The sequence below is a fragment of the Cephus cinctus genome, unplaced genomic scaffold, assembly GCF_000341935.2.
Source record: "Cephus cinctus unplaced genomic scaffold, Ccin1 Ccin1_scaffold0132, whole genome shotgun sequence".
In the NCBI taxonomy this organism is placed as follows: Eukaryota; Metazoa; Arthropoda; class Insecta; order Hymenoptera; family Cephidae; genus Cephus; species Cephus cinctus.
In genome coordinates this window covers 1,841,827-1,869,224 of record NW_014332865.1, presented here as the reverse complement: position 1 = coordinate 1,869,224, position 27,398 = coordinate 1,841,827, and the positions used below count along the sequence as shown (strand labels likewise).

Below are 27,398 nucleotides of genomic sequence, written 5' to 3'. Positions count from 1 at the left end.
TGGAATGAAGAGAATTCAAAGTGTTATATATACATATAGAAATTTTTATTAATTTATTTAATGAGAGCTTAAAATTATTTTACAATCAACATTTACAAGAATTGAACCTACTTGTGTTTTCCATTAATTTTTATACCAGCCCGTGCGCCTTTCTTTGCTCCAGAGATAATATTCTTAAATCTTCCAGCATTCTTCATTTTCTTCCTGTAATACCATCATGAATATAGAATCATAATATCGTAGATAACTTCAAACAATGAAACATAAATAATTGTAAACCTTTTATTTAAAGCTGCTCTAGTTAAAGGTACATAAGCATATGGTTCTGGTTTGCCTTTCTTCTTTATATCTCCCTTTGCTTTCTTGGCACGATACTCACTACCAAATGTATTATCTTTCTTGATATTTTGTATTGGTCGATGAATTCCTGATCCCCCAGCTGGAAGCATTGCAAAGAGTATAATATAATTAATTTCTACAATAATTATTTTTATTAGACATTGTATTGAACTGTTTACCTTGATATTTCAATGGTGGTCGAGTACTCGTACTTGCAGCATCGGTACTTCCGCTATGCCTTCGTTTCCGTTCAGCTGTCGCAGCAGAAATTATAGATTTTGTCTCCTCGTCTTCTACGCGACACAAATATATTTATAACGTATTGATTAAATATTTAAACTATCTAAATTCGTTTGCGCCAAAGTTATATATGACTTACCAAAATCATCATCTGAGTCACTACCAAGGAATGGTAGTTTCTTTTTACTTTTCTTAGAGTCATTATTGTCACTATCACTATCATTATCTTTAATAATGAGACGTCCATCAGGAGCTGTCTTAAAACCATGATTTTTGACCTTCTGTTTAGATGGGCCAGGCATAACAGGTTTTGGTAGAGTAGCTACAGACGAAAAAAAAATTGTTAATATTTTTTAATTACGTTATGTCGTAAATTAATTTACGTAAAATTAGATTTAAAAAATTAAGTGGAACTAGCATATTGCTGACCTGTTATGCTCTTAGCAGCCGCAGGGTCCACGAAGTTCACTATATTGTCTTCATCTTCCTGAATCCAAGTCTTCTTCTGTGATTTTCGCTTCTTACCCTTATCAGGCTGATCAGTCTCCATATCTTCATCAAACTCCTCTTCATCACTGTCCGCCAAAATCTCTTCTATACTATAATAACATAAAATATAATAATACAAATTATTATGTTCCACATTAGCACGTTGTTATATTTTAAATAATAGTATGTAGGTATAAACTTACCTTTTTGGTTTACTTTTAACATTGAATTCTTCATCACTATCTTCCTCTCCCTGTTGGGCCTTCTTCTGTTCCTTAGCCTTTTGTTTTCTTGTTTGAATTTTGCGAATATTTTTCAGCCTCTTATGCATCACTTCATCCGATACAGGTACCATTGCCGTGATTGTATCAATTCCATACTTTCTCACTAGTTTCACTAAAATATCTCGAATTTTCAGTCTAAAGTGACGCTTACAGTCCTCAGTCATTTTACTCGAGGCTTTCATCTGGAATAATAAAAAATTGGTATTGCCAATAAAAATTCTGAATAATTACATTGTCCAATAACAATGAAATATTATATCACTATGCAAGTCAGAAACAGGATGACATACAATTGCTGGTAAAGTAGGCGCTACCGTAGGCGATGGCATCACAGTGATATAAACTTTGATGAAAGAAAGAGCTGATATTACTATTTCTCTGGTTGGTGCAGAAAGAAGAACACAAGCATGTTCCAATATTTCATGAACAGTTTTCACACCCAATGATCCTACAATGATGAAAATAATATATAGAGCCTGATTAAAATTTAATACAATAATCAGCAGTATAATGTCAATCGAATGCCTTACCGTTATAATTATACGTGATGGAAGCAAGAGCCAATAAAGTAGCACTACAAAATATGGGAGCTCCAGCAAGACCACTAACAAGTATATCAATATATTCCTTAAAGTGTTCCGTATTACTCAAAAGCTTATCTGCTATAATATTCAGCAATTGATATGCTGAGGTTCTACACTTGTCGTTAAGTTCCTTTATGCACATAACTGCTTCTGGAACTATAGCTCGCAATAATTTTGTCTTCTCTAATTGCGGATGATTTTTCACGATATGACTCAAACATCGAAGACGTGCCTTCAATACAGAAAGGTTATTAATTAAAGCTATTATGCCTATCAGAATCATTTAAAATTCTATGCATTATTTAGTAAAAATAATACTTACATTTTTACTAGTTGTAACTGTTGTATTTTGAGCTTTAACTAATGCTTTTTGTATAGCTTTACGATTTTCTAGCCTGAACTGTTTGCATACATCACTCTCACTACCGCAAATTTCTTCCAACAATCTGAAAGAATATTATTAAAATCTTTATTTTACTTTCCCTGACTGGTTTACCCTCTTGAGCAAATAAATGCTAGGCTACGATCTATAATGAATATGATGTAAAATATTGATATGATATTCAAAAACTGGAGAATCTGGAGATACAAACCTGTAAGATTTCTTTTGCTCTTTCTGATTCTTAGTATCCATCAGTACAGGGATACATTTTTCATAGAGTGCCTTTAATCTTTCCTTCTCAGTATGCGGTGTTAAAATTCTTATCAAATCATAGACACTTTCTTTGAGGAAACTATCGATTTGCGGATCATTCAATCTGCCCATAGCGCGATCAAACAATTCGCCTACTATATCGTTACTCGTGATTGATAAATAAACCTATAGTCATGGATAAAAATTATATGTTTCTATAAAAGTTTGGTTGATATGGTGCTGTTTGTATTTGCAGTATATAGTTACAAACCCTAATAGTGTCTAGAGCTGCTAAACGTTGACCTTCTTCGTCCGATCCATTGGGTTTAGTTGTATATAGATTGAAGAGAAGTGGCAAATAATTTTTAGCAAATCGTGCGAGCTCTGCTATATCTTCGGCATTATTATTTTCTGTTGCCTTTGCGACTAATTTTCGTAAAGAAGCCATCACTGATAATCTCAAAGCCTTTCTTTCAGCTATAGCCATTCCAAGAATCCTGGCAATACTCTGTATGGTTGAGTATGAGAGAAATATATATGGAATGTTTATTCAGATGCATAAGAAATATAAAAGTTTAAATACCTTAAAACTGTCCTTAATATCTGTTGGATTATTGCAAAAACTTGGTAACAAGGCCCAAATCTGAGATGTAAGTAATTCATAACTGTGCGCACCTATACCATCGTTATTAGCTTTGAGTGCTGCTGATTTTCTCCTGGAATTATAAAATCGTAGGTATTCTCCAATTTATTAATATCAGCTTTTACAATTAAACGATTATACGTACTCGCACATGGTGGCTAATGGTAACAGTGACTGTATGAAATAAGAAAGTGAAGCATTGCTAATACAATCTTTAAGCACAGGCAATAGCCAACTTCTATTTAAATCTATTATGTCTGATCCAGTCTATAGAAAACAATAATTTATTAGAATCTCAATAATGTAACTGTAGTATATTTAAGAAATATACCTGCAGAGGGATTGTCCGTAGAACAATTTCGGGACCCATAGTTCTAACTGCAGCACCAACAGCATATTCCACCTCGGCATTATATATAAATTTATAAGAATCCCGGAGTTCGGCTAATGCAGTGAGAATGTCTAGCAGCTCGTCTTTACAAAAATGTCCTGTGATCTGTTTCAAATTAATATTGGTATAGTAGAAAATATAAATCAAGTCAAATTATAGTAAAAGCCTACCTGGAAGATCACAGCTAAAAGATGTAGCACATGATGCCATGCAGAATTGTATTGATATTTCATTCCTTGTTGTATCAACTGAATGGTTTTAATCAATGTGGTTTTGTATCTTCAAAAAAAAAAAAACAATTCATCAATACCAATTGGTAATCGATGTCTAAATTGGTAAAGTTATATTGACTTACTTATTAGCATCTTCCTGTGTCGCACACAAAGGAGTAATGCATACTTGCAAAAGGGTTTTGATAGTATGTGATGCACCGGACAATACTTCACTTTTATCTGACAACCAAAGTTCAGTGCACTTTTCTAATATTCGTGTGATATTCGCTGCGCAAAGGGGCAAGGATAACCTAAAATATCGATAAAAATATGAATACATTACAGTTTGTAATCATCGTTAGTATAAGGACTTTTTAAAAAGTAGAGTTACTTACAGAACCAGATTACAATAAGCTTCCTGCATCACAGCAAGCCATGCCAAAGTTGGTTGTGTATCTCCAGGTGCAGGTTGATAATCATAAAGTGCATTTATAATTTGAGCATTTAATTGTGCTGGCAATATTGACTCCGAGGGTCTTGATATAAAAAGTCCATGAAAAGTTTGTAGGCAACAAGATGTCACCAAGACATTATTCAATGTCATAATTCTTAGTAGTCCTTCACAAACTGACTATAATCAATTGAAATAATAAGTTGAGTATGTAATTAAAGATCGTAGGTCATGTCGTATACCTTAACGTAGGACTTAGGAAGTTGATGACAAATATCTTTGAGTAAAGTTAACGTATGCAGAGTACTTGTTATTCCACCAGGTTGACCTGCAGCTTCTAATTGCGCAAGGCAATGCTTTGCTGTTTGAGAAGCGCCAGGATGATATGTTGGTGGATCATCGGTTCTCATTATGTCGCTTCCTGAGAAAAATGCAAAACGAAATATACGGCGAATATTAAAAAGCCATATTCTTCTTCTTTTTAATCCTTTTTTGGCTTCATGCTCTAAAGAGTCAAGTGCCAGAAAAAAAGCTATATTTATTTTTTCGTTACCTTTCAGAATTGCGCAAACTGCATGCTGCGCAGCTTTGCGAACTTTCGGTTTAGCGTGAACTGTAAATGCTAAGACGGCATCTAGCACTTGTATTGTTGATGAGTTTGACCATACAGCTGCTTCTTGGGCCCTCAGCAATAGCGACAAACAACCGATACACTGAGAATACGAAAATATGGTAAGAAAATGTTGATGTATAGAATATCACGGTGGTTGAGTTAAATAAAATTATATACCGTGCGTAGAATCAGGAAACTTTCACTGGTAGCATACTTAGTAAGTATTTGAAGAAGGATTTGACTGGCTTGACTGAATTGTACTCTGATAACATTTTTTGGTACAGTCTTCAAACCCATGGCTAACAATGATAGTATAGCAGCAACCGACTCGTCAGTTTCTGCTGCTTCTAATGCAGTCATCTGTTGCAATCAAAAAATAATAAAATAATAATTACTGTCATCACTAACATGGTAATAATTGTATATTAAAAACAATTGTTTTTACCAAAGCAGCATAATATTCTGTTGACGATTCAGTACCACCATTTTGTTTGATAACTTCTGTAATTGCTGCTAAAACAGCCAGCATTTCCTTGTGAACCAAGGAGCTCGATTGAAAACGAGTTAAGAACCTGTGTACATGCAGCGTAATAATTGTTTCAAATAATAATACCTTCTAAATAAAACACATTGATGGATATTATTCTTACCGGCTGAATGAAACATTCGAACAATCACTCCAATCACTAGCAAATGTGTCAAACGTATTAAAGCTTCCTGCCACAGTGCTTTCTTCGTCATCAACTTCAATCCTTTCAACATGTTGAACCCCTTGTATAGCATCATGTTTCTTTAGTACATTAGTAGTTAAACCAGTAGACCCTGTTAATAATGAATTTATTAATAAAACTCATTTTTAAAGTATATTTATCCATGTTTCGAAAAGAATAATATATCATATGGTACTGTATAGTAGGTTCACCTGACATAAATACTTTATAAATAATAATTATCAATATAAATAATTAGAATAAGTAAAGATAAATACGTAATTAATATACGTACCAAGATTTTCTTGAAAAAATCGACTTCGAGCCTGTTCACGATGTTTCTTGGTTTCAGGGTTCGAACTCGAACTTTGTCCTTTTACCCAGCGTTTAGCTTTTTTCCGACTTGCTAAACGTGGTCCAAATTTTCCCATTTTAATTTCAAAGCACTTTAAGAACTATTTTTTTACGCTTTAAAACTATTTCGTCAGTAGTAACCAGTAAAAATATTATTAAGGTTAAAGGCTTTTCAACGCGCACGTGCTACAACCAAAGCATTCAATTTCGTAGGTAATATAGAAAAGTCTTCTTCGTCCCCTAATTGTACTTCATTCTAAAAGATGTCTTGGAAAACCACATCCGGTTAATAACGTAGAGAATACTTAACGACTGTAGGTAGAATGAGACCGATATTGCTGCTGGGTTCTAGTCTGTGCTAAGACTCTGCCACTCTAAGATATACATTTTTGTAGTGTTTATTCAGTATTTTCTTGTGAACGTCATAAGCAACAGGTATAGTACGGATATAAAAGTCATATTTATGACCATCTGTATTAGCGCAAATATCTTATTTTTATTTCATTTCGTTTTCGCAATGTATTTGCATATAATGTGGTGTAGTGTTTCATGAGATCATACGACATTTAATACGTTTAACAATTTTTACTGTGAAACCTTGTCAAGTAACAAATCATTTCACGTCACGATTAAAGTCTATAAATTAAAAATTTAATTTGCAATAAACAAACCTATAAATAATTGAAAATATCTATTTCATCCAAACAAGGCTTCCGGGAGCGATAACAATCTCCTTATTTCCCTGATCGTGTCTAACAATATCAATTTTATATATTACTTTCTTCAAGTATGTCCTCCGCCTAGTTATGTTTTTCTGAGAAACGTGTACACCTACCAATTGTCAGTTTTACTAGATTACTTAGTTCCGTACGATTTTGTACGACCGAAACAATTCGCGAGACGTTGTAAAAAATATTTTTTTAAATTCGTTCTAACAAATAACTTTCTATGCTTTCTGTATTTCAATAGTTCAAACGTATCATTTATTACTGGTCCATTGCAACACAAGGTGTCCAAGTTGTCAATTATAACATATTCCATGATCACAATTCCATAAACAGCACAAGAAAAAAATCCTGATAAGCTGTACGTCCTGATCTTTTAAAATTCAGACAATTCGCAGAATTGAATCGAGGAATTTTTCATCTGCAGTATAAAAAATCCAGTCGCTCAGGCGTCTTGTTAAATTCTACGAAGTAAGACTACATAATTTTTCAAGCAGAATGAATACAGGTATTTGCATATGATAAAATATTTTACTAATTAGCATTTTGATCAACTTCCTCATTTTGTGCATGCATCATCACTTGAGCAATCACGTGGAAGCTGTTTAGATCGACCGCATTACTACGGAGTAAGGAAACAGATTTTTCAGGGAACTGATTAAAATTTTATATGAAAAAATTAACTTTCACTGGACAGAGCCTTCCGCGTATAAATATATAAAAAGAAATAATACACAGTCAATTTGTACGCTAGGTACCTTTTTTGCACGAGGAAAATTCACAGAATACAATTACTGTACCACAGTACAGAGGATATGATTCGTGGCAATTCTCGTATGCTAATATTATCCATCGTATAACGCATATAATGGAAAGTACACAGGGTCGTTCTTTGCTGTACACTATAATTCACAGTCAATTTAAATCGATCTCCATACCTTGAATTAACTTGATGCACAGAGAAAATCTGTACTTCACTATATAAATCAAGCAGCAAATCCCTGTCTGCATAAATTAATCGCTTCATCCTTGAATCGCTATCTTTATTTTTATTGATAAATATTATTTTCACGATAAATACATTCCTTTTATTGTGAAATAGTTGTAAAGTTCTGTAAGAAATTTTATAAATCTCCCAAATGCAGTCAGTACGTTAAACAAAATAGAATAATTTATATTATGTCACTACAATAATCATTCGATATTCGTAGGCGAAAACGCGAGTGTAGGCGGGTAACTTTAATTACCTAAATGGCCACCAGGTGACAGACTAAGCGCGACCTTCTCGCTTTCACGCTCTTTTCGAATGCCAAATTACATTGCGCAACTATTCCTTTTCCATAGCAAAGCGCACAGATTGTTTTTTCGCTCTAGTTTCTTTCGGAAACAATTACACCAGCCGTCCAATGGATAATGCTCGCTATACATGTATATAATAACTGCGTCTGGACACTAAATGTATATCAAAGCGCAGTGAAGGGAACCTATAACGCAAGGAAGGTAACCTATAATGTTTACGATACCAACGGATACAATATATGTAATTATGAATTAGTTGCCAGTTGCGCAGGTTTTATGGCAAATTAGAAAATTACTACTAACCACATTGATCAATATTTACCTTGTTGCCTTCACGATAGTAAACTAGTAATTTAGACGTGTAACTAGACCTGGGGATATTTACTTTAGTCTAGCGTTAACGGTCTCATTTGCATTCTAGTTGCATGGTGAAACGAATACATTTTTTGTGCTGTATATTATGGCTAATGCAAAAGTAAACATTGACAGTTTCACGTATTAAGGATTTGCATATTCATCGTTACCTTTTGTTACCAGGTCATGATTGTTGTGTCTCAGGACCATGGTAGTGTAAATTGATAAAGTGTCAAGGAATGACAAGACTCTCAACATAGTTCATATATCCTCTATACAGTCTCCAGGAAAGTGTTAATGGGGAGAACCCAGAATTTTCATGGACGTCACCAGTGACGTGGTTACCCAGTCTCCTGTGGTCCAGTATTGATTTTCTGACGTCATACTAGAACGTCTCACGGCAGAGCAGCACGTTTCCTAGTTCTTGAAATTGACATCGATTTAACGTCTGCTGAAATTTGTAATTAAAGTTATGTGATTTAACAACAGGGCGGATACTCATCACGTCACAGAGTAATACCACCAGTGGAAATTCTGCTCTCATTGATAGTCCTTAGTGGTTTACGTGGTGTTCGCGGTGTCCGCATTCACCACGGAGCAACAGTTGATGGAGGAGTAAACGCTCCTTCAGACTTATACCTAGATCTCACTTAAAGCAGATATTCGTGGGAATACAAGGACTTCTTAAGAAGGTACTGGGTTCACTTCTACATAGACAGATTCAGTTACGTATTGTGAATGAAGAAGATATATGAGATACTTTATTCACGCATATTTTCGGCAATTCGGTTGGTTTGATAAAGTAGGCACATTTTTTATCAGCTTTTACATTCACTCGAGGCAGGATCAAAGACGCGAGCATTCAGTATAAAAATTTAGATTTAATATAAATTCGTTAAAAGGTGTATTTTAATACTCAATTTGATTCTCGTGGTGTAACGAATTTTAGTACAAAGCTTCATTATTTTTTAATTTTGTGAAATATTTATTTTATCGTGATTGAATATGCTGTGATATGAATTTGCGTTTATTGAATATTTTTTTATCACCAAATATTCCATTGGTAATCGTATCTAGCTTTATTGCTGTATAACCAAATTTGAGTTGGCTAAATGTGCCACATTAAGATTACAAATATTCGTCGAAAGTTTCATCAGCCATTCGTGCTACTGTGAATTTGTATATAAGGTTTGCAAGGCACAAGGAACACGTGCACGTACGGTTGCGCACCTGGCTAACAAAAACGGGGTTCGGAACAACGGACCACAACTTTCTATCTTTTATTTTTGCAAGAGGATCCGACTTCTTTATAGTGAATCCTATACTATGATTTAACTTGGAAGTCTTTGAACCGGTTATCCAATGTCTAACAGGAGTTTCTCCAAAATCTTAAACCATACCTCGTGCATAAATAGAATCATTGGAGCATGCAATTCAGGATGAAAGATTTCTTGAATCCTCCATTTAGGAACATTGATGCCTACTGTCATTGGATCTGTTTGGAACATTAGGCATATATAAGGTAGCACTTTTAAATTGCAAGTTCAGCAATATTTCAGTAATACGAAATCGACGTGGCAAGATATTGTATAAAGCAATTTTGCAGTAATGCCGTTTAATATGAAAAACTTGAATGTTAATTCATGGTTTATAATTAATGTACTTTTTCGTCTTTTTCAATGACTAATGACTCATTATCCAACGTGGCACGCGAAGCGATACTAATGAAGAAAGCGAATATTTCTTTTGCGTTATTACACAGTATATCTGTATATATGCCATTTTTACTGATATTCTCAGTGTGTTTATGGCAACTTAATTTTTAATTTTCTTCTATTATTCCAGCCTTCGAATAGTAGCCATATTTGTATATTTTTCTTCATTTACATTGTACGACTTGAGTACGCGTAGTTTCCATATCAGATTTGGATACGGTGCGAAAGGCGTCCTTTATTTAATTATTTGAGAAAACGTGGATTCCTGGAAAGGCGATTTTTCATTTGGTACGATCCATCGAAACGAGGAAAAATGGCTGAACATCTAGGACGCTTCTCTAAGAATCATGAGCCTGGTAATGGAAGTGATCTTTTGTCTGGGTGTTCTATTTTCCCATACACTCAGCAACATGTATACAGAATCGAGATGGAATGAATATATTCCTGCATCATGTCTATGGCACATGTACGGATTTGAATATATTGATTTATTGATTCCTATAAATGTTACAAGTCAAATGTTTCACACACATAAGAATATATTGTCTTCAATAAATAATATTAAAATAATCGCTCAAAATTAAATAATAATGTTAATAATTAAATAAAGTACTTACGTACAATGAATTTTTAATCAACAATCAATGTAATATGTCGTAAAATAATTTAATTCACTGTATATCATATGTTACTTAAAGCGGGAATTTGAAAGTACGTTAGGCGCCCTTTCAAGTAATTTTCAAAAAATAATATGCTTCATGCAATGATAGTACAAGTAACAATATATAGTATGAGTAGTAAAGGAAAAGCTGTACAAATAATGAAATCGTATTATGCCTTCATCTCGCGGCATACATAATTGAACCTACGGAGATAAAGCAGAAAAAATTATCTGATTCGCACACCGCACATTTTCTTTAATTTTCAACTCAGGAAATATGTACGCGCTGTAAAAATACAGCATGGAAAAAATATACGTTACCTTGCAAAAGGTTCAAAAAATATCTCAATATCTGAATGCCCATTAAATACAGATGTACCGAATAACATTGCGATTAATTATATCCAAATCTCAATGTCAGTTTCAATTGTTACTCCGTGTTCACAAGCAAATAATGCTGCCGTGATTAAAATTCTTTTTAAATTATTCGTAATAGTAATAGTAATAGATTTAAAACTGAAAGAAAAATGATTTAGGGCTGCTTCACAAATGACAGGACTGAACGAGAATGCCACACGGCTGGTCGATATCCAAACCCTAGAGGGTGGCTATGTCGTATTGTATTATAGAGGGTTGCGAACTGTAGCTATATTATACATGTATAGGTAGTGGTACGCAAAAGGAGGGATCGACATGCGCCTCGTGTTCGTACGATTCGGCTCCCTCATTCAGTGTCGAACAGTGGCGAGACGAAGGTCGAGTCGTGTGCTAACGCGGACCGCTACTTGCTTCCATTGAGAAAACTCTTAAATTCTAAGTGATACGTGACTTGATAACACCACAGATATGTTACATACTGTTTGAGGCCTAAAATCAGTGGGGTGTATCGCCCATATTCCCTCGAAGTTTTTACCAGCGAAAAGCCGAAAGTGCTTTTACAGGTTGACGCGACGTTCAGCAAAGCTTGTGCGTTCAGGTGAGTAAAATAATTGTATTAAATATCTTGTAATTGAGGGATCCACATTTTATTCAAATCGTATTTAATGGTTTTTGTTTCTATTTGTGAAAAATGAATATTGCCTGATTTATCTTGTGCGAATGCTCTTTAGTAACCTCAAACAACACAAAGTGTTATTGCATATAAGAATCCTTTTTTTTTTTACTTGATTTATTAACAAAAACTGAATATATGATTATAAAATAGCTAGATAGTTGATTTTTGAGAATTGTATCAAAGATTTAAAAGTTGCAAAGCCAACCACGTGGTTCTATTGATTTTCGGACGCGCCACGCCGGAACGCGTCCACGCCTTGTCGATGGAAACGGACCATAGACGTCTGATTCTTTCGATACTCCGAGCTCTTATTTGTCTACGCAGCATGAATATTGTAATCATAACTTCAAATGAAACTTGTATGAAAAAGTCCGGTCGACGAAAGCGTTCGTAAATATCAAAAGTGAGAAAAAAAGTATTATCTGTACCTAGATAGCAATGTACATTCATTCGTCAGCTGGGATATATTACATGAAATAATATACCGTCCATGATACTGATTTATGTAGTAATACTACTCGAATATCGATACTCGATAATCAAAAATTTCTCAAACTATTCACCATGGCCTGAAAAATTGGCTATGCTTTACGTAAACATAAAAACAACAATATTTTACCTATATAAGAGGTCATTACGTATCTAATAACTTGTGTCAAAAAAAAAAAGTTTATCAATCATATATGATACTACTTTGAAAACAAATAGTATACACATCGTATCGTGAAACAGTAGCGGGAAATTTAACATTACAAATTTGATCAGTAAGAAAATCTACAACGGTAATAAACGTTTTTAGGAAAAAAAAGAAAACAAAATATTGACTTAATCAATTATATAAAAGAAGATTGATCTATCCGATCGGAGACTACACGTAGGGTCTTCGTATAGCGCAAATAGATTCAAATTGATTAAAGCTGATTTTTTATTTCCACGACAAATACTTTAAACACAGTTCACGTTCTGACATGGCGAGGGCGTCGATGTTAGCTTAAGATCAATAAGGGATGATGCAATGTTTAAGCATACTTTCGTAGACAGTCTATATAGAATATAAAGTTCGTGGGACAGTCTTGATTCAAAGTACTCTTTATGGCCTTGCAACCACCCTGTTTGACGGTCACCCTGTATACTGCGTTGAGGGACGCAGAATGCGAAACCCTCGTATTCTCTCGTCTATGAATTGACGCGCTCGTCAGTTAGGGGTTCAGTTTGCTTTTATATTCAAATGCCTGCACGCACGTGCTTCTACATATATACCCTGTTTCACATAATGGAAAAGTTCGAGAATTTTTGTAGATTCAGGCTGTACTAACGGCAGCTGCCCTATAAAGATGTTGTTCTATTCAATGGTGAAACGTATGCATAATGCACAGCGGGAGCATAGGAAATTCTTAATAACATATGTGATACTAATAGTGTGAGATATGTATTTGAGGTTTTATACATAGGATGTCGAATATATTTCGAAAATAAATATATCTATTAATTCTATTACAAATGGTATTTCTCGTAGATTTTTTGTACACTGCTATATATATAATATGTAGCCTTGTAGAATGGTCTGCTCTATCGAGATCGATAAGGCGTGAGCGACTATAATATTTGTGAGGATTTTTATTCGACTGATTTTTTGAAAATTATTATTCAATTTTTTTTTAAGTTTCTTAACCTGACAATAGAAGCATGATTTTATTCGTCTTTTTAAAAGCATTCAGTCGATTTGGGTCCGGTTTACATCCGCGTTAAGGTTATCAGTGATTGATCTGGACGGAACGTTAAAGGGTTATCGTGGTTGGTGGACAACGTAAATTCTATCTGGTAACTATGTAAATTATTTCTTACAAAGTTATAGGACGAACGAAAAGTCTTAGTGATAAATATTTGTTTCGATGATTTTTGTTGCTCCCTTGCTATTTCATATTTAGAATATTCTTTTGGGTTATAGTGGAAAATGTATTTTTTGCGACAATCGCAGGTAAGATAACAGATGTAAATACGTTTGCTAAGTGTAGCTTTTTCACATATCATTGATACTCCTCATTCAAAGTGCTGCGAGTGTTATCTAGCAGAACTCGTTTATCGAATCACGTTGCACGGAATGCGAGTCTGTTAATATAATAAGATCGTAACTGGTTGTGAAACAAATTGTACTAATTTAAATAAAAATATACGATACTTACTAAAAATAAAATTTCATATAACTGACATTTTTTATATGTCATTAATATATGACATTTTATCGCAAGAATATCTCGTTGGATCCTATTATATTTTTTTGCTACAGTAGCTTAGTCAGAAAACTGTGCTATCCGGGTGAGTTCGGTACGTGCCTCTGAGAAGTTGTCAATTTGAGCAAATGGGATTCCTCGAACCAACACATTGAGGAGTAGGATTTTCCCTGATTTTCAACAAACAGCATCTTTCCAATTAATTTAAGCCCTTCCATCTAGAGAAAAGCTTCTTTCAGTAGGTTCATTACAAGAGCTGTGTTTTAGAGATACTGCAAAAATAATCTTCAGTTATATAATCATTTTTTTTACAATATTATTGCAGTCTACTTATATTTATAATTTTCCCAGCTGCATTTTTATGTTATTTCAAACGTTGAAGTCTATTAAATTTTAATGGTTGACTACTGATTCTCATTTCATTATATATCGTGCACTTTATGACGTTAATTATGAATCCAAACTCGATAATATATTACTTATATTTTTTTTCACGTATACTATAAACGAATACCTGTGCTCTACCAGATAGTATATTATTTTATGATTGCGAGGCAAGCAGGACTTTATAAGATTCACGAAAAAAAAAAAATTAAAAAACGGAAGAAAAAAGTATTGCAACCTTATTTATAAGTAAATTGTACAGGTTTAAAAATAAAAGTTTTTTCTTTTTAAAATAGTGATCCGTAGATGAAATAAATTTTGACGAGTGTAGTGACGTTTCATTTTACAAAACTCCCTGAGCATGTATTAAACGAATTAATTAACGATTTCTGGAATCCGGTAAATGTGTTCTGCAAAATAACAAATGTTCAGACGAGTTATTGCCATCAGGAACGGGTTTCTTGCTTGTTTGAGAACGCGTGCTATCGATGCAGATAGGCAGTGTAAGAGGCGTGAACGTTATCCTGGCGACGTGATTGGTTCACAATATTCTCGAAAAGAGTCGACCAGTAGCCCATGACACGCACCTGCCTTTAAATGTCCTTCGAATAGAGATTCCGATAATTACTTTTTCGACGTGAAACCGGTTTTCACGAACGAAGGGAGTCGCATTTACAATCGTCGACGCACCTACGAGACGTGCCTCCACGACTAGATGAAAGAAAGCAGCAGTAGATAGGGATTTATTTTTTTTTTTAATAATTTTTTGATCCTTTAAAAAATCAGCAGATAATTTACTGCTGAAGTTTTCAATGTAAAAACTCCAAAACTTTAATACTGATTCGGCTAAATTTAGACACGAATTCTTTCCTCGTTGGCAACAGAATAAGTTGTTGGTCCGTATTTTATCTCACGTATAAAATCCCGTTTCGTTACCGCGAAACCTTTCTCCGAGTGTTAATCTTATCAAGGATATGTATTATTCAGGAAAACCAAAGCAGAACCCGTAGCTGTATAAAAGACGGCGATCCGAAATTCATGAATTTTCTCGCTATTCGAAATTTTCTCAAGAGTGAAAATTCTTGGTGAAATGAAAAATAGTATTGGGATTCTTAAGACACGTACTCTTATCTCATTTCTTATGCATATCCTACAAGTGTAACATATGCTGTCGTATCTGTTACCCATGTGGTTTATGAGTATAGGTACAAGGCTCCTGAAAAGATATTGAAGAAAAGCGGATCTATTGTACTATACGATGTAATAAAATTTACAAACATATATATCATTATCTTATGATACGTCAATGCCAATCGATGTTGCGTGCTGTAATCATATTAGTTCCGCGTGCTCGACGAGCTTCGAATATAAGAAAATGATCTTATGTGTAATAATTTATAATGAGATACTCTTAAGCCAGAATTGCGTGTAGAGATGATTGTCCAAGTTTCGAATATGGATATTATGGATAATATATTATAATGGTTAACGTTACAAATGTTATCGTACTGGTTATTATTTATGATATAAGTCTCACCCGTGAAAACTACTTTTAGATTAGTATTTATATTTTGTGAAATGTCAAAATTTGCATCGACGTTAAAAGAACGATGACATTTGCCATTAACTTGTCAATGCCATTAACATGAATATAAACCGCCAGTTGGCTTTTTCTCTTTCAGAAGAAATGTCGAAATCAGGCAGTATAAAAGATGGCGAGAAGGGTCCTTACGACGCGGTGCCGACAAACGGCGAGGGCGGAGGTGACGAAATAAAATTGGAAGCCAAAATGTCATTACTCAATGGCGTCACAGTGATCGTCGGCTCCATCATAGGTTCCGGAATCTTTGTGAGCCCTACGGGCGTGCTCAAATACACCGGAAGTGTAAATGCGAGTCTCCTGGTGTGGACGGCATCCGGCCTCTTCTCTATGGTGAGTATGTTATAATGAACACAAAAGAAATTGACCTAATTATGTAATATAATTTCATTTCAAAATTTATTTGATAATTATAATTTTAATTAAGCAATCCAAGATGCCTGTTTATTGGTACTCGAAAAATTATTTTTTTCGTTAATTATATTAATTATTTTATTCCTTATTAGGTCGGCGCCTACTGTTATGCCGAACTTGGATGTATGATCAGGAAATCAGGAGCGGACTACGCCTACATCATGGAGACCTTCGGACCTTTTATGGCCTTTATCAGGCTCTGGGTCGAATGCATGATAGTACGACCCTGCAGTCAGGCCATAGTAGCCTTAACTTTCAGTATTTACGTCTTGAAGCCAGTATTTCCTGATTGCTCGCCACCGGATGACGCGGTGCGGATGCTTGCAGCCTGCTGTATATGTAAGTTATTGATAATATTTTTATCCTCAATAGGAAAGAGCGTCCAGGATTCAAACGTGCTGAATAGCACATGGCAGTTACCATTATCCAGGTCAATTTCTTCTACCATCAAATTGGTTCTGACTTTGACTCACCTATAGTGTACCTGTGTTCTATATCGATTCTACCCTTAATGACACTACCCAGTGAGCCCGTTTCGGTGATGGATCTTTAAGGTTGCAAGCTATTATTATTATTCAAAGAGACATGGATACCAATTTGATAATGTGAAGATTATCAATTTTATTAATGCTGTGAATTGTAAAAAATTTTTGCATCGATACAGCTGTAATTCGATTGGTAAAAATTAGCACATTTTTTTTTCATACGAGTAGCTATTATATGTGAAAAAATTAAACTCACTAAGGAATAAGTGTGTTTAACGTTTTTTTCAGATAAATAAAAAATGCGAGTGACGCTATTCAGTTTTTTATTTTAGTTACAATCGATGTAACGCAACACAGCTGACACATCTGTCATTTTTGTCTATCAGGCCAAAAATTGTTTACACTACATCTAGCACGTTATCGAGACGTCGTCCACCATAAAAGCCACTTCCGTTCACTTTACGTGATGTCACGACTGTACTACTCGTAGTAAATCTTATACTACGGTCTTACCGATAATCAATTCAATTTCATATATCAGGGAGTACCGACAGTAGAACCGATAGAATCTCTATTGAATTGCGTTCGGTGGTAAAATATGGGTTGTTTCAAAATCCACATTAACTTAGTGATACTATATACATATATATGCTACCCTATTTATCCCTACTAAATAAAATTGACTCCATCCATACGTACCTAATCTCTCTCATAAATACTTATCAGTCAGCTAGGTCCACTTTTATCAAAACGTCCAAGGTACCCCATACGAACTAAGGGTGGAAGTTGTATCCCCAAGGATTGCAGTGGGCATGAAATAAACTGTACAATTTATCCAAGAACATTCAATGGTACGCAGTTTGATCGTCGATTGGTTCTTAAAGCGTCGTTCATACGCAGGATCAATAGGCTCGAAAAGTATTAGAGGTTAAAGCCATGCAAGAAGACCGAGTCATTATCCCGTCTCGGTGCTTCCTAGGCTGAGTCCACCCTAGACAAACTGGCACCGATCCAATATCGCGCGAATTACGCAGGGGGTGGATTCCTTGGTTGGTTATCGACCTGCAGCTACCGCTGAGCACGAGAGGCGAGTTCATTCACGCCACGGTTAGGCGCAAGTAGGGTTAGGTTGGGCACTAAGGAGTGTCGGTTACATAGTCAAGAAGCGTCTAAGGGGTTTATTGGACATTCCCCACGTGGAAAGCGTATAGGAGAATTGACGCGTGAGAAGTCCGTGGGATCCCCCGCGAAGAACTAAATCGCGGGGGGTTGGTCGCGCGTGCTGGACGGACCGATTTCTATTGACGTTAATGACCAGGACGATCGGTACGTTGACACGACGTAGCAATCACGTGGGAATTTATCGCTGACAAACAATCAGTCTACCGGCCTTGGCTGACTGTGCAGTAACAGACAGTGGAATCCCTTCCACGAAAAATCACGTATGGTCTGATGCAACATCTCGTAGAATCTCGTGAGACTGATACCAATTATGTAGCCCACTGTATACATATGTATATATATACACATACATATGTATATTATACATTGTTTCTTCTCTTTATCCTTTATTAATTCTTCTCTCTCTTGATTGACTGTATAATTTTTCTTTCTTTTACACGTTCATTTGAATTTTCTTTTTTTCTACATTTTTTTTTATACGTATTCGGGGTAACCTACAGTCCCCTCCCTTACGGTTACATTGACGCCCGGAGTCCGAACGTCGGGATGTTCGGCAAATTATGCTGTTGTGGTCGTCAGTCGTTACGTTATTAAATTCTATTAGATTACAATGAGACGTGATTGCTGCCTTTGACATGCACGCGGACACGTTTCATGAGGATTCGTGATGGATGAAGGGAATCAGCGTATAAAAGATGCGGCAATGTTGGATTTATTTTTGGCTACCGTACACGAGGACACGTTAGGTGGGTCTTTGGCGTGTAATCACGTGTTTAGCTATCTGGTTATAATGATCCACGAACAAAAGCACCTATGAAGTCATGTACGACAATATATTTAGAATATCAAACACGTGCTCCTGGATCATCTACAGTGTATACGTGGTCATAGAATTAATTAACAGACATAATTAGGATCGCTCGAAATAATACGGGTGTCTTAATTAATTGTGATTAAATGAACTCGAGAGTATCTAATAAGTGTGATTTTTCATGGCACGTAAGACTTTCACCTACTGTGAGGACCAACTTGAAAAATTGTGACGTTGATATTTCAATTAGTTAAGCAATTGATCGATTAAGAGATTTCTCTCGAGACTAATGCGCCCACATTGGTACTTGCTAGCGGAATGGTAGTAATCTTGGTACTGTTCTTAAATATCAATTAATCTACGGGGATGCTGCGATGACACAATACGGCTTCTTACAAGGACGAGAATATTGTCAGAGGATCCCGCAGAGACCATCGTCTGTGGTATCTTCGCAATAACTCCTTCTTTTTCCTTGAATCAAACGAGGAAATCCACCAAGGATACAGTTTGGTTGATGATTAAAGTGTCGTCTCTGTTTCTCTAATCATTTGTCACGTTCTCACTCTCTCTGTATCTCTCTCTCTAGATATTAATCCCCCGCGAAGAATTCCTCAATCACCGTAATGTGTACGACGATACAATATTTGTACACAAGGATTGATAAGCTATTGTTACGTAATCCAACTTAACCTGATCCAACAGAATCGAAGATGCAGACCGAAAAATTTAAAGCAGATAAACAAAGGTCATCAGCCGTTAATATACTGGGTGTCGTTAAAAGTATAATAAAAAGTCATTAGTGCAAATGGTCTGAATATATTTTAATAATATATAAAACGAAGATACCAGTTATCACCAGATACTATCAGGCTGCTACGGTTATTTCTGGATTCCAATCAAAAAGTGATTAATTCAAGAACCACATCATGCTAACAGTGCTTATCGTGTGTTGTAGTGAAGTCGTGTAAAAAAAAATGTGACACATAAAATTTCAATTGACTGATCGATGCATTGACAAAGTATTGAAATAACGATACTGACTCCCAGTGTCGCGTCCCTGAACTTGCGTCTACCGATCTGCATATTACGCAATTCCAGCAGACTCCTCCGAACGTTTATATCAGCCAGGTGGTTGATCGACATATCCTATCGCAAACCCGCTTTCCCGTACGTAAACGCAAACTCTGTACGGACTGTAGGCACGTACGAGTAAATCACGGAAAAAAGATTATTCGTATGAGTATAGTATCGTGCATATAAAAGTAAATGATAGGAGTGGGACTAATGGAAAAATAATATTTTTTTTGTCATTCCTTTATTGCTCGTAGAACTTGCTTGCTCGTTTAGGATTATTATCCATATGCTTAAAAAAAAGTTCAGCCTAGCGTCTCTGTGGGTTTTTTTTTTTTTTTTTTTTTGTAGAATTACTGCACCAAATTCCACTGTGACACGTGCCTAAGGAAATCCCCACGGACGCATTATTTACCAGTAAAACTTTCTCAGCGAGAGACACTCGATATTCAAGGTTTTGCCTAGCGTATACTGTCTCTCGTTCTTAGAATTGCTCGGGATACTTTTTGGTTTTGTCACACGCTCGCAATTTTTATGTGCGGTTACGCAATTACGGGAGATGCTCGTTAAAAGTCGTAATTGTGCGTTTATATGGAACTGAAGGGAGTACGACGGGAAAGAGAAGAATTGTCAGGGCTGAGTAACAGGATCGACCTTACATTCAGTCACGTGAGCTATGTGACAAAAACCATTGGCTTCGGTGCTTTCCGTAGTGCTCGTTCGCTCACCGTGTATTTATTTATTTTTTTTCTATTTATTTTAACAAAAAATAATTATGCAATAGCGCTTAAGGACTTTTACATTATTTATATGTATATGTATATGGTGATTTTTTTGTCTTTATCAGGCATTCTGGCGTTCATCAACTGCTGGGACGTGAAATGGGCTACTAGGGTACAGGATGTCTTCACTTATGCAAAACTTTTAGCACTATTCATCATCATCATTACCGGGGTATATCAGTTGTGTACTGGTAAGAGTCTATAATCATTGTTGCTAATTAATAGATTTAAGTGTCAAGGTGTCCTGTGAAGTATATCAGTGTGAGTACGTTGATATACGTATAGAAAAGTTATCGAGAAGAACCTTAGGTATATATATGCATTGGTACTGGAAGGATATCTTATTAAAATTAGTAAGACCTAATTAGAGTAAAAGTCATTTGATAATCATAACAATTTGCCCGAAGGATACTATCTTATTAATTTTATCTTATTTTTGATCGTCTGATGAAATAACCTTATCTAATTACTTTTCGAATCTATACCACAGGATACAAGGCGTTTTTGATATTAGTGTGATTATCAAAAAGTATCAAAGCAAAATTTATGTACTAGCTCAAACCATTATTATCTACTGATATTTGATCGGAATTTTTTTTTTCAAGTCAGCCGACCGTTTGTCGAAATATGATTTGAAAAATCCGCCATTTTATAGGTCACCAATAATAGCCGACCTCCAACGTTTGAAATTCAGTCACATTCTTCTGTATCGCTGAGTCATTTAGAATTGGCAGAAATCATTTCGAAAGAAAAAGTAATTGGAGCTATACTATAGTCTTGCGTCATACGTGGGTACCTTTCACCGGTCATTACTCTGTATATCAAAATACGTATTATTCGCGTGCAAAAATAGACGGCCATATTTCCTAATCGCGTTTTGAATTTTATTTGATATAATTCAACGTATGATTAATTGCATCTTTCTCTTTTGACTGTAACGTAAACTTTCCTTTTTCAATGTGTCACCGGAGACTCGATTTAAATTGTACACAATCAGTGGAAGTGAAGTTGTCAAGTGTAACGCCCACGCAATGATCGTGCGTGTGAGCAACGCTTAACGCTGTAATACAATATCATTGAGCGATTGGGAGCATGTTTCAGTCGCAAGATGCCCCATTGTGAACGTCCTACGCTTCTCGTGAAATCATAAAATGCTCTCAGGTTGACCGCGTCTCTCTGGCTCGATTGTGAGACATTTGCCGGACGAGACAATTTGCCCAATCAGAAAGGTGGTTAAAAATACATACGTGAAGAATACAGGGTACAAACTCGCGCGTAAAGAATCGTTAAATTGAACCAATCAGCTGGCTAAATGGTCCTTTAGTCCAGTAACTTAATCAGACTCTCACCATGAGGAACGATTCCTGCTGAATTCTCGGTGCGATTTAAATCTTTATACATTTAATGACCTTTTGTAAGTTTTACTGACAGTAACTTTTTTTTTCTCTGTAGTTTCTATACGCAATCATGGGAATTTCTCATATGGTTCATGATACAGATAAATATAGCTACTGTCAATTTTTGATTATAATTTTATGATTTTATTTGTTCACGTTATGGTCGCCGATATTCGAAAATTATTTGACACCCTGTGTATACGCCTTCAGAAAAAGCGACGAATTATTTGAAGTCATCCCATTGTGTCTTTTTGACGAAATTACTCTCGTTAAGAGAACTCACGTTTTCCTTTGTTTCAGGTCACACCGAGCACTTCACATTCAAAGATACGAAAACGGAAGTGACGTCGATAGCGTTGAGCTTCTATTCAGGCCTATTCGCGTACAACGGTTGGAATTATTTGAACTTTATAATCGAGGAACTTAAGGATCCGGTAAGGTGGGTAAAAGAAAGAAAAGAATGATATAATAAAATTATACCACAATTTGATTAAACGAAACAAAGCAAAAACATTCACTAGTCAATAACAATTAGTAACTTGACCAAAAGTATATTGACTTGTCAACGGAAGTTCTGCCCGAGTAAGAAGCCACATAAGAGTTTCAACTTCACCGTGGTTTAGGCTCATCTACTACCCTAACCTTAACCGGATAGAAACAGCTTGAATTTCATTTGTAAATCTTTCATACTTTTATTTTTCAGAAATTTACCAAAGGCCATTGGCATCTCGTGCACGCTGGTAACCATTGTTTATGTATTAACAAATGTCGCCTTCTATACGACCCTCAGTCCTGTTGAAATTGAGGGTAGCGAAGCCGTCGCTGTGGTAAGAATCCATTTTACATATTTTTTCAGTTTCATATGATCCATGCAAATTGGTAAATATAATAATGAGGCATCAATCGTAATCGTAAAATTAATCGTAAATATAATAATATGCCATTATTGATTTATGTATATTATTTCTCGTTGTAGACATTCGCTAATCGACTGTTTGGCGTAATGGCGTGGACGATACCAGTCTTCGTCGCATTATCAACCTTTGGCGCCGTTAATGGAATTCTTTTGACGTCCTCCAGACTGTTTTATGCCGGAGCCTGCGAGGGACAGATGCCCGAAATTCTTACTATGATTCAAGTCTCTAGGCTCACGCCGACACCGGCTGTTCTTTGCATGGTACTAGTTTATCTGCTGCTTTTAAAAATTTAACATATCTATTATAATAGATTTTATATTTGAATATAAGACTAAAAGATATTTCTTTCAGGCACTGCTGTCTATGCTGTATCTGTGCTCTTCGGATATTTTCGCACTGATTAATTATGTGGGCTTTGCCACCTGGGTAAGTTTTCATTTATAAAATGTTCTACGTTAAACTATCGCGCATGATTATTCCTGCGTGCAGTATTTACAATATTTCGTTCGAAAATTGTTTCTCGCATTTAGAGATACAGAAATATTGAACAAATTATACATATACTGCGTAGTCACAGACCTGACATGACCGGTTAAAGGTCTTTGTGCGATTAATCGTGATATGTTATATCTGAAATATGTTTTTTATTTTTCCAGTTAAGCATAGGAGTTTCCGTGCTGTGTCTACCTTGGTTAAGATGGGCACAACCGAATTTACCTAGACCCATTAGAGTGAATCTAGCCTTTCCAATAGTATACATTTTAGCAACGCTCTTCGTCACGATAGTGCCTATGTACGCAAGCCCTATCGAAACAGGTATTTATTTGTCATGTAATGAATTTATTTAATTCATTACATTAGTCAACTTTCTTTATAATAACTTTTTTAATGCAGGTTACGGTTGCCTAATGATCCTATCTTCGGTACCTGTATACTTCGCTTTCATCGCGTGGAAGAACAAACCAAAATTCTTCCAAAAATCAGTCGGTAAGTATACACAGAAGACATTTTTCTGATAAATTCAAGAAATATCGTGTCTCAGTTTACATAAGGTATGACGAGTGTCTATTTTTTTATGTTAAAAAAATCACTGGCGGATTTCAAGAATACCTATACGATTTATAATTAGATAAATTTTACTTTATAATGGATATCATCCGTTTATTTGAATTTAATTGATTTTCTCGGTTCTTTGCGTTGTCAATTTCTTTATTTCTACAGGCGCCGTTACCCAAACTTTGCAGAAGCTGATGGTGGTTGTCCGACCAAAGACTAAGGTTCAGAACACACTATACATATATTACTCTCTCATGTCACGCATGTTTTTAAATATCGATTATAACAATATTATGCTTAATATGCAATCATTTCAAATCACCTTACACGCTTATTAAGATATCAGCATTTATTTTCCCTGTTTCCTTGCTTTATAGCCGTACCTGCAAAATATGGAATTTCCAATATTTATCTCAAATTGAATCCAATTAATATAATTTATTTTATAAAAAATATTTCTGCTTCTAATTATACGTTCATTCCTCGTTTAGATTCAACGTATCAGTTCGATTGAGATATAACGACATAATATTGACGTTAGATTGAAATCATAAAAAGTACGAATAATATTAATTTAATTTCAAAAAGCAATGAGAAACCTTGAATTCACCTTTAAACTTTGATTTTGCATGATGAATCATATACATGAGCACCACTACAGCACACACATCAAGTATATCGCAAAAAGTGCACAGTCTTAAATAATATGAGCAATATCAAACAATTATGATTATACCACATAATTGTAGTATTAATAATTAATTCGATAAATACTGTTGCAGTAAACGCCACGCAGTTCCTCCAGAAGATAATGCTGGTCGTCGGCAAGTCAAAACCCGCTCAGGTTTAAACTGGTCTACTAATGAAATAAAATACGCCGCGAAGATGATAAAAGTAATCTCTGTACCAAGAGATTGCTGAAATCTAAAAAAAAAAGAAACGAGCAAGAAAAACACGACAAAACGAAGCAACATAATATAATTTAATATAAACTAAGGAGTTGTACGTCCGAAAACAATAGGCAGCCATATTGAAAGCGGACGGCACAGCCAATTCCATTAATTCCACCGGATCGACCAGTAAATAATGTCGCAAATCGTAATAATCATTGTACAAACAGTGAGGACAATTTTGACCAACAGTGTAAAAGAAAAATGTCCTTACGCAGCGATGTCGAGAAATTTGCTGCAAAAAATCTTGCCATCGCGTTTACGCGTGCTCCAAGAAATCATTACATACATCGTGTATGGTTTTCTTGATGTACATACAGATATTTCTGTATACATACATATATATATATATATATATATATATATATATATATATATATATATTCATACGGTTGACCCGGTGTAAGGCATACTTACTTGTTACGTGTTGATATTGTTGAATGTCCGCGTGATACAATTGAAATCGTTGCGAATGGAAGAGTCATAAAATCGCACCAAGAAAACTCATTAAGGTGCTTCGATTGAATCAGTGCGAATTAATTATATCGGATAATAATAGTAATCCATGTAATGTTCAGTTTAAAAAATTGCACGAAGCTCTAACCATGCGTTTCGTCGATTTCACGAAATTAAAAAAAGAACATGGAATCAGTGGAACAACAATAGAGTGCATAATAGTTCAATGCATAAGTTTCAACTGGTTGATATACATTCCAATGAATGTTTCGATGCATAGTCTCGATTTAAATCATTCATAACTATAGTCGTTGTGCGACATCAGACTCCTAGGTTGGTATATCTGTTACCCATAACAAGACCAAGGCTTTTCCACTTCCAATCTAGGGAATTTGCCTGTCAAAATAAATCTTGTGTCAGACAATAATGTGAATGTTTGTAAAGCTGTTCTGTGTGCACTCTGACTTAAAAAAAGAGCTTAATAGTTATACCTCGCACTAATAATTAAACAGTTTTATTTTATTTCAACTATACAACTAGTGAAATGTAGTTTTAATTATCAGTGTGAGAGCGGTCACAGAACACTAAACGTATTTTACAGAAACTGTACAAATAGTCTCAATAGCAGCCACAGCCATCGGACATATGTATAGAAGTAAGTAGATACTGTATACCGACCGAGGAGAAACTGATCTGCCTGATATGATAATCGAATATAATTGATCGACAGAAATTGAATGTAATACTCGAAAAGGTACGCAAGAGTAGTAATTATCCAATGCACTTTGAAACATTCCCAATGACATTAATTTTGAAAGTTAAATTAAGTCACGTTCTCCTTTAGCCGCGTGCCACATTACCAAAACAGTGTTCCAGTTAACCTGTAAGCCCGATACTTTTTTTTTTTTTTAATATTTTCTTGCACACGAGTTAAGAGTAAATTAATGCGAAGAACAGAACAAAGTGAGAATATAAGAGCGAACGAATGCGTATAAGTCGAGACAGGATTTTTAATTAAGGAAAAAGAGAAGCCCGTCACCGATTCGACGAGAACGTTCTGCGACCAATTAATTTTTTCCATATAAGTTAGGTAAAAATTCCCAAAAGGATATATCGGTTACTACATCACGTGTAATTGTTCTTTATGAGTTGTAAACCAAAGGAATATCAGTAGGTGGTAAACAATATGCTTTAGTAACTACGAATTAACCACATGATGGTATCGTGTTTATTATCATTATTGCTATTAATATTATAACAATCAGTCTTACCTGTATACAAAAAAAAAGTATATCATATGTGTAACTCGCGTGCTAAAAATTGATCTGGTCGAATCGGTGAACAAACAACGATGCACATATCGGTATATGAATATTATGACCAAAAATTTCTACAGAGTTTTCGTGACTGTATAGTCACTGATTATCCTGCATTATCACGGATCCTACGTACAATTAATTTGTCTCTCCCACCGTCCTCTTTGTTAAAAACGTCCAATAATTTAAATCACTCCTACTCCCCCAGCAGCAGATTGAACGTTTAGGCACTTACGAAGAATAAAAGGTAGATAATTTTTACTGGAGGCTTCGTACCCCCTTCGACTTTTATCGGTGGTAGAGAAAGAAAAAGAAAGTAATATTTAAACAATATCGAAAAAAAAGAAGGGACGAACTCTTTGTTATTATCATTCGCGTGACAATAAAAAGCATCGACCAAATGAAAAAAAAATATATGATACCCGAAAGAAAGGCACGAGATAACGAGAGGAGACTATTGTTACCTCTCCGCGATGCGACTTTCCATTATTTCTTTACGTTCGACCTGTGTATAATCATGTATGTATCTACTTGTACTTTTGAAGAAAAAGGACGACATGTCAAAAAAACAAATTTTGGAAAAAAATATAATGC

The 27,398-nt window shown here is 35.2% G+C and overlaps 2 protein-coding genes across 4 annotated transcripts; one reads left to right on the top strand and one right to left on the bottom strand.

Annotated features, from left to right (window-relative positions):
* Nucleotides 1-26: 26 nt before the first annotated feature.
* Nucleotides 27-6,205, bottom strand: LOC107263112 (RRP12-like protein). Its single transcript, XM_025080501.1, has 23 exons — nucleotides 5,886-6,205; nucleotides 5,531-5,702; nucleotides 5,326-5,452; nucleotides 5,058-5,240; nucleotides 4,821-4,980; nucleotides 4,510-4,688; nucleotides 4,212-4,447; nucleotides 3,960-4,127; nucleotides 3,775-3,883; nucleotides 3,545-3,709; nucleotides 3,359-3,480; nucleotides 3,154-3,286; nucleotides 2,842-3,078; nucleotides 2,530-2,756; nucleotides 2,259-2,382; nucleotides 1,883-2,168; nucleotides 1,643-1,800; nucleotides 1,272-1,534; nucleotides 1,009-1,178; nucleotides 719-901; nucleotides 519-632; nucleotides 280-439; nucleotides 27-204 (listed from the first exon to the last, which is right to left on the bottom strand). The coding sequence occupies exons 1-23, from the start codon at nucleotides 6,019-6,021 to the stop codon at nucleotides 108-110; spliced, it is 3,909 nt and encodes a 1,302-aa protein (XP_024936269.1). The 5' UTR covers nucleotides 6,022-6,205; the 3' UTR covers nucleotides 27-107.
* A 2,247-nt stretch (nucleotides 6,206-8,452) lies between these two features.
* LOC107263163 (Y+L amino acid transporter 2) lies at nucleotides 8,453-25,081 on the top strand. Of its 3 annotated transcripts, XM_015730086.2 has the most exons (12): nucleotides 11,412-11,674; nucleotides 16,050-16,300; nucleotides 16,474-16,720; nucleotides 20,778-20,903; nucleotides 22,410-22,548; nucleotides 22,813-22,936; nucleotides 23,086-23,286; nucleotides 23,378-23,452; nucleotides 23,683-23,842; nucleotides 23,921-24,013; nucleotides 24,248-24,303; nucleotides 24,865-25,081. In XM_015730086.2, exons 2-12 carry the CDS (start codon nucleotides 16,055-16,057, stop codon nucleotides 24,865-24,867), a joined length of 1,470 nt encoding a protein of 489 aa, XP_015585572.1. In that variant the 5' UTR covers nucleotides 11,412-11,674; nucleotides 16,050-16,054; the 3' UTR covers nucleotides 24,868-25,081. The 3 variants fall into 3 exon arrangements, with proteins under 3 accessions (XP_024936273.1, XP_015585572.1, XP_015585571.1); XM_025080505.1 differs by lacking the exons at nucleotides 11,412-11,674; nucleotides 24,248-24,303 and adding an exon at nucleotides 8,453-9,014; XM_015730085.2 differs by lacking the exon at nucleotides 24,248-24,303.
* The last annotated feature ends 2,317 nt before the right edge of the window (nucleotides 25,082-27,398 follow it).

Bases quoted from the DNA above. Each gene is read 5' to 3' on its own strand.
- LOC107263112 (XM_025080501.1), bottom strand. From the start codon at position 6,021: ATGGGAAAATTTGGACCACGTTTAGCAAGTCGGAAAAAAGCTAAACGC. The intron at 4,981-5,057 runs GTATATAATTTT...TCGTATTCTCAG, and splicing joins GTTTCCTGATTCTACGCACG to TGTATCGGTTGTTTGTCGCT. The intron at 3,710-3,774 runs GTAGGCTTTTAC...AATTTGAAACAG, and splicing joins TTTTAGCTGTGATCTTCCAG to ATCACAGGACATTTTTGTAA.
- LOC107263163 (XM_025080505.1), top strand. From the start codon at position 16,055: ATGTCGAAATCAGGCAGTATAAAAGATGGCGAGAAGGGTCCTTACGAC. The intron at 16,721-20,777 runs GTAAGTTATTGA...TGTCTTTATCAG, and splicing joins GCTTGCAGCCTGCTGTATAT to GCATTCTGGCGTTCATCAAC. The intron at 22,549-22,812 runs GTGGGTAAAAGA...TTTATTTTTCAG, and splicing joins GAACTTAAGGATCCGGTAAG to AAATTTACCAAAGGCCATTG.